The sequence below is a fragment of the Euphorbia lathyris genome, chromosome 1 (genome assembly GCF_963576675.1).
Source record: "Euphorbia lathyris chromosome 1, ddEupLath1.1, whole genome shotgun sequence".
Taxonomy (NCBI): Eukaryota; Viridiplantae; Streptophyta; class Magnoliopsida; order Malpighiales; family Euphorbiaceae; genus Euphorbia; species Euphorbia lathyris.
In genome coordinates this window covers 80,773,238-80,780,800 of record NC_088910.1, presented here as the reverse complement: position 1 = coordinate 80,780,800, position 7,563 = coordinate 80,773,238, and the positions used below count along the sequence as shown (strand labels likewise).

The 7,563-nt window shown below is 33.9% G+C and overlaps 1 protein-coding gene across 1 annotated transcript; it reads left to right on the top strand.

The window, feature by feature from the left end:
- The first annotated feature begins 1,847 nt into the window (after positions 1-1,847).
- LOC136203254 (protein ALTERED XYLOGLUCAN 9) lies at positions 1,848-3,702 on the top strand. The gene has a single exon (XM_065994371.1). The coding sequence runs from the start codon at positions 2,140-2,142 to the stop codon at positions 3,262-3,264; it is 1,125 nt and encodes a 374-aa protein (XP_065850443.1). The 5' UTR covers positions 1,848-2,139; the 3' UTR covers positions 3,265-3,702.
- The last annotated feature ends 3,861 nt before the right edge of the window (positions 3,703-7,563 follow it).

The window sequence follows — 7,563 nt, the reverse complement described above, 5'->3', positions numbered from 1 at the left end:
CGGTTTGGGTGAGTGTTGGTTTATGAATTTGCAACAACCCGTCTGAAACCGGCGTCAACTCGGGAACCAACGGTCGGATCGGGAACCAGATTGAATCCGGATTTTTAATTTTACTTCTACTCTGCTCTCCTACTCTCTCTTTGTTGCTTCAATACTTATAGTTTTTATAAATTTATTTTTATGAATTTGTTTTGATGTAAACAACATTCAATCTTAAATGCTTTAGATTTTTAATTTTTATGGTTTTGTTTCACTATCTACTGCACTTAATTAATTTATGCTCCATTATTTACTTTATTTTACATTTAAATTAATTAAAAAAAATCAAACTTTGGTCAAACTTGATTTTTCGTTGTTGTTGTTGAAGTGCAACACATCAAATAATGAATTTTTTTTGGCTAAGCTTTTTATTATTTTTTATATAATTAATATATATTTTTTATTCATTTAATTATTTATTACATCATCCGATCCAACCAAATCGAGTCCTTTGGTTGAACCAAGTGACCCCTAGCCCAACTATAAATCTGGTTTGATGTCTGGTCCGATTCTGAAAACATTAATTTTAACAAAGCTAACAGTCTACCTTATCGAATTGACAAATTTTGTTTTATTTCTCGTATATGAGTCTAATGGCTTGGAATTGTTATGGACTAGCCAACCCACTGGTATTAGGAGTTTTTATGGATCTTGTCCATCAACATAAATCTTATATCGTTTTTCTTTATGAGACTCGCATTTATCTGAATCATTTAGATACACTTTGAAGAAGATTTAAGTTTATTGGATGTGTGAGTGTTGACTGTGTAGAAAGGGGTGACTATTTGGATATGATCTAGTGTATGTCGGGATGGTTGTAATTCTAAATTTCTAATCAACATTCTATGGATGTGGAAGTCAGTTTGGAGGGCAATATGGTCTAATATGGGATTCCTGACTGTGCTCGTCTGTCTATTTCTTAGGATCTGCTACGTAGTCTTTCGGACGACTTGCTTAAGCTGAAGTTGAATATGAATATTCTGATGTTTGTGTATTCTGGGTTTCTAGGGATTGACGTTGTTGTGCGAAATGATAAGGGTGAATTTTATGGGCGTTTTCTCGTCACATTCCTAGGAAGTTCCAGTCTCGTGATGGGGCAACCATAAGTATTCGAGAGGTCTTGAGCTGGTTATAGGCTAAGAGTTTGGATTGTTGAGATTTAGTGATATTGCAATAGTTGTTGCTTATTTAGTTCAACCAAGTTTTGGATCTTTCTAAGGTTTTAATTGTTCATCGTGAGTTGTTAGTAAGTTTATTTTCTAAAAGCTAATATTTTTTTTGTGAGACCAATGTTTAACCATCTTTTCTTCCTTGATTCATAAGTTTTGTAGGTTGATTTGTTTAAAATTTCTTTTGCTTGAAAAAAAAAACTTAGTTCAAATTATTATCATATATTTATTTTATCCTCGTATATAAACAAAAAAAAAAGTCTGAAAAAAAAACAACAATAAAAAGTTAAATGATTTATATTACATAAAACAAGTATATTTAATCAAAATTTAGGGTTACATGGATACATAAAACAAGTATATTACAAAAAGCCAATAATGTAATCAAATTTGTCAAAGCTACCGTTCTATTATGTTTTTAATGAATTTTTATTTTTATTTTTTAATGAATTTTTATTGATTTTTACTTTAATAACAATAATATATAAAATTTGATAATTTTTATGTCAAATAAATAAAGTTTAAGGGTGATAGTGTTAATTATGATTTAGTTCAGGGGTCATAAATATAGTTTACCAAAAAAAACAAAAAATAAAATTTAACGATGAAAGAAAGAATTCTGAACCGGGCACACGTGTTGAGTGAGCCGTGCGTACCAATTCTAAATGGAGATCGCTGTCCAACCAGAAACATTTGCCATTGCCATTGCCATTGTTGCTCCATTCCCATCATCAATCCAATTACATTTTCCTTAATTCACAATCTCTGCACCAAACCAAGCCTTCACTTTCTTGATTTTTCAACACCAACTTCTACTACATTCAATTCAAAAGGAGCTTCCTCCATCCTCTCTTTCTTCTTCAAAGATCTTGTCATGATGTGAGATCGCGATTTTTCCTTGTCTGGGGTATTTTTTCTTGGAAGCTGAATAATGTTGGGCGGCGTTCAACTGGGCTTATTGGCTGCTTGCATAGTATTATTTGTACCTATGGGTATGGCTGGTTGGCATTTGAGCCGAAACAAGATGCTCTTCTTTAGCGGTGTCCTTTTTATAACCCTCGCGGTAGGTGTTCATCTCACTCCTTATTTCCCTTCGGTTTCTGATTTTGTTGCCTCTGTTCAATCTGTTGTTGTATTTGATAATCGTGAGGATTCTTGTATTAATTTGATTAATGAAGTTGTTTGGAATGTCAAGCCTAGGCGTAGTATTGTTCAATCCGATGAAAATAGCAGTATTAGTAATGATTCTGTAATCTACGATAAAGTTTGGGATTGGTCCAAAACAGGAAAAGTTAGGGCTTGTGAGTTTCAGAGACTGGATAGGTCTGATACTTCAGATTTGCTTAATGGATCCTGGGTTGTTGTTGCTGGAGATTCACAAGCTCGTTTAATTGTCCAATCTTTGCTGAATTTGATATTAGATTCGAAGAAAATGGAATCGGTTAAGGCTGATTTGTTTAAAAGGCATAGTGATTACCAGATTGTTGTAAAACAAATTGACTTGAAATTGGATTTTATTTGGGCTCCTTATGCTGTTAATTTGACCAATTTGGTGATGGGATTTAAGCAAAAGCGAAGCTACCCTGATGTTTTAGTAATGGGAGAAGGCCTCTGGCATATGCTTCATATCACAAATGCATCAAATTATGGTGCTGATTTGCAATCCTTGAGGAGTTCTGTGGTATCTTTGCTTCCGTTTTCGTCGGAATTGGGCACGGATGGGCCAGTTACAGGTTCTGTGTCTATCAGATCACCACATTTGTTTTGGCTTGGAATGCCAATGTTGATCAATGGGATGTTGAATACAGAGGAAAAGAGGGAGAAGATGACAGATGAAATGTGGCATGCATATGATCGAGAATTGCGTAATAGTAGGCTCTTGCGCACATATGGTGGCCCGTTTGTTATGCTCAACATTCAATCAATGAGCTGGAATTGTGGGCCTCGGTGTACTGTTGATGGGATGCATTATGATAAAGCTGTTTATGAAGCTGCAGTTCATATTTTGCTAAATGCATTGCTCATCGAATCTCATCAAAAGCTTGGATCTAAGTAGCTCTGGAGCTTTGTTAAATTGTGCAACATACAGACAGAAGACATTAAAGTTTTATCCAACCATTTTAGAGCTTTTGACACATACAAGAGGTTGGCATTTCTTCTCATCTTGGATATTTTCCCGGTTTTGTTCTCTTGCCTATAGATTAACTAGAGTAAATTTTTGTATCAATTCAAAATCATTATTTGTTGTATTTCTCACCTCTGAATGAATACTGGATACTAACAACACTTGTAATATGGTAAAATACGCGGTGAAAGATTTGTACCACTAGTAAATGGATTCTTCAGTTCTGGGCCATCTATACATGCAATGAAGTTTCTTCCATCAAAATCTTCTTGTATCTAAGGCTGTTTCTTTAAGTTTTCAATATTTCTTTTTGGATGTTTGTACCCAATTTCAAATTTATCATTGTATAAGGGTAGCTTTTTTTTTTAACTACTGTGTTGTTGTTTCATTTATTATGGTTTGTGTTATTGGGGCATTCTTTGAAGATATTCTTTGATGCTGTTTAAGTTGCTTTTTTCTATGTAACTTGACGTTGTCTTGGAACTGGACCACAAAATTGTTCTCTTTCTGTTGCAAGGATGAATTTCTGCAACATCACTCTGTAACTATTTATGCTTAGTTGCTAACTTTTACACTATCCTTGAAAATAACTAGATATTTTCCAGTAAGCATGCTCGGTTGTCTTCTACACTTTATATTTCCACTATACATCAGTTTTGGAGGCCACCTTGAAACATTTTCTAAATTCACTTTTCTAACAACTTTATATAGGATACAGTACATGGAGTTGAATTAAGTTTGTTCGAAGTTGTGATTTGCTATGCATTTGATTAGTCTGTCTGTAGTTTGTGGTTTTGCTACCAGTAACACTCGCTCCTTGGACTAATTTTCTCCTCAGTATGTGTGGTAATAGCTTTGTGTTTCAAGTTTAGTTCAAAGAAAAGTCTGCTCACTACAAGCAAGAGGAACACTTTATAACAGTGTTATCATCAATTCACCAGACGATGTATTGTAGGAAACAGTTGGAAGAGGTCTCTGGTCGTATTCTTGCTGATTTCAGTGGAAGCAGCCACAAGCTGGGTAAAAAAGTAAGTAATACAATAAAGATGAAGATAGACAAGATAGATCTATATATTTTGCAGAAAAATCTATTGGTTTTTCCACATGGGGTAAAAATGTTTTCAATATTAATTGGTGTTTCCTTGATGATTCTTTGCACCATGCTTGCTGCTATATCTTTCTAGTCTGTATGCTATGATCAACTTCTGTCCCAAGTATATTTATTTATCTTGAATCATATTTATTATGTATTGGAGAAAAATCATCTTGAGTTGAGGCCCTTGATCTTTCCTTTTCTTTAGCCCTTAATCTTTCAATTTGATCAATTATAATCACGTAGAAAGCATGTTTCATATGTGTTGAAATGCAGTTTCGAAAGGTCATCCTCTCCATTTGGAGGAACAAAGAGCCTCATCGTCTTCCCCCTACAATTACTGAAACATGTAAAAATCTCTTTTTGAACGGTAAAAGTATCATGTCCCACGCAAATAAAACAGACTACATACTTTTAACTGAGTTTGATAGTCCCTCGCTCCCACTAACCTAGGCTTCAATGTGTGTGATTTTGATTGATTGAGGATTCAAAATAGGTTTTATGATGCGCTCTGTGATAGTTAATTGTCTGGGCAATCTATTGAAACCACCTGATATTTGCTGGATTCTGTTCACTTTTGTCATCCTCTTAATTCTGCAGTTTGTTCCTTCTTTGTAACTTTTTCTGTTCATTTTACGACTACAGATCAAACTCATGATTCCCATCTGTTGTAAACAACAGTGGAGATAAACTGAATTATATTAGTCTTAGATATGGTACTTGGTAAAATCTCAAATCTCAAACCAAATATGAAATAGACACCCACTCTTGATATGCTTATTACTTTATTGGGGTAGAAAAATGCATAACCTTTGAGCATTGTTTGAATTGGGGTTTTAAAAATATAGTATGTTATGGTTGAAAAGAAATTTATATTCGGGTTGAAGAGATGGTTGGAAAGAAATTTATATTTCAGTAGAATGTAATTTAAGAGTATGATTTTGGGTCCTTTCAAAACTATGACTTTGCTTTCCTTTATTCTTTAAAGGATTAAAGCACCATCCCCCAACTTATTAAAACCGTCTTTGTCTCTTAACCTATTATTTCGTAATATTTGCCCTATAATGTTGGTATGTGCTCATTAACCTATAACTTGGTAATATTTATTCTAGGGTAAATAACTTATTTGTCTCCATCTTTTTTATGCAACACACTGTTTAGTCTCTCCATTTTGAAAAACATATTATAAGGTTCCTATTAACATTTTGGTCCTTTTATCTATTTCTTTTAAACCTGTCCACGGGCCCGGGTACCCGCCCAGGCCCGTGTCCCTTGGACCGGGCTTGGACAATAAAAATTGTTCATCGGCCCAGCCCGGCCCAGGCCCGCCAAAGCCCGCCTATTTTTTGGGCGGGCTTGGGATTAATAAAAATAACACGGGCCGGCCCAGCCCGGCCCGCTTATTAATATTAATTAATAAATATATATTTATATATTAAATATTTATTTTTAAGTATAATATTTATTTTTTTTATAATTAACAATTATATATATATATTTAGGTGGGCTTATATGGGTTGGGCTCGGGATTTGATTTTTAAGCCCGAGCCCAGCCCGGTCCGAGCCCGCCTAAATTAATTGTGGGCTGGGCTTGGGCTGAGCATTTTTACTTAAAAACCCGACTGGCCCGGCCCGAGCCCGGCCCATGGACATATCTTAAGTTTCAGGATAGCCATAATATGATGCAAAATGACCATGTTATTTTGTCTGTCTTTTTACATCAAATATAACGGTTAAAAGTCTAAAAAAAAAATAGATAAAAAGACCAAAAGGTTAATAATGACAAATGATAAGGACTTTATATTGTATTTTTTTAAATAGGGGGACTAAACTAAACAGTATTTAGATAGAAAACAAAAGGACTAATAAATTATTTACTATGACATTTAAAAATGATGAAGTCTTAACTAGTAATTTACCATCATCCACAATAGTTGAGATTTCATTATTTTGACAGGTTAAACAGGAAATGTTATTAATAAGTAAAACAAGCATTTTAGATAGATCAGCCCTAACCAAAAAAAAAAAAAGATAGATCAGCGGGACATGTTAACAAATAATAGTATACGATAGGTTAGGGAGAAAAAGAAAAAAAAAAAACTTAACATTTTGGATGGTGTAAATATTGCTTTAAGCCTTCTTTAAATAATGCCCTCAAATTGGTGTTCTAGGGTGATGATTTTGCATTTTATTTTTTCAATTTTAGTCTTATTTTCTTTATCATTATTTCCATTTTATTCAATTCATACTATATTTGGTTTTGGTCTATGGGTTCATCAATGGGAGTTACAGTGGTGGTGGGTGTATGGGTAATGGACTGAGGATGGAAACGAGGTCTAACCCGGTTGGATCAGCTTGATTATGACATGCCTTGTGTTCTGGTGAAAGAATTTCAATCTCCCCTGATTCAAGCTTTATAATATCATACTGACCAAACTCTTTTGCGACGAAATGCGACAACTGTTGTCGCATGTGTGACGAATACGACAAATTTCGTCACAAATGCGATAACAATGGAGAAAAATGGTGGAAAATTGAGAAAATTGAAACAATACCATTATAGATGAAGAAAGAGGCAAGACAAGCGAGAAAAGTAGACGTATAAGCTAAAAACATACCATTTCTACGGGAAATTGAACACAATACTTGAAAAATCGCTAACGATTGATATTAGAAATCGATCCATCGATCAATAGAACTAAGGGTAATTTTGTCCAAAATGGATGAAATGGTCTAATTTGGTAAAATTGAAGCAAAGTGTGTTAGATATGTAAATAACCCCTCTTAGTTAGGCTAGATTTGTAATTAGCCCTCGATTTTGAGTATATAAGCTTAAGAGTTCAATTGGGCTTTATGCCTACAAAGTTACTATATGATCCTTTATAAAATACATCTTTATCATTATTGACCATCAACAACATTAATCTTTTTTATTATTATTATTATTATTATTATTATTTTAGCCTCTTACACGCAAATTACAAATGAGTTGCGTTCTTCAATTCACAGGGCAATATCGGATTTATGGATGCGTTTCCAGGTTCTTCGAATAAGATTAGAGTGAGTTTGTTTCACTTTTATTTCCTGCAACATAAGGTACATAGTATTTGGTTAATAATAAAATACTGCTCCTAATT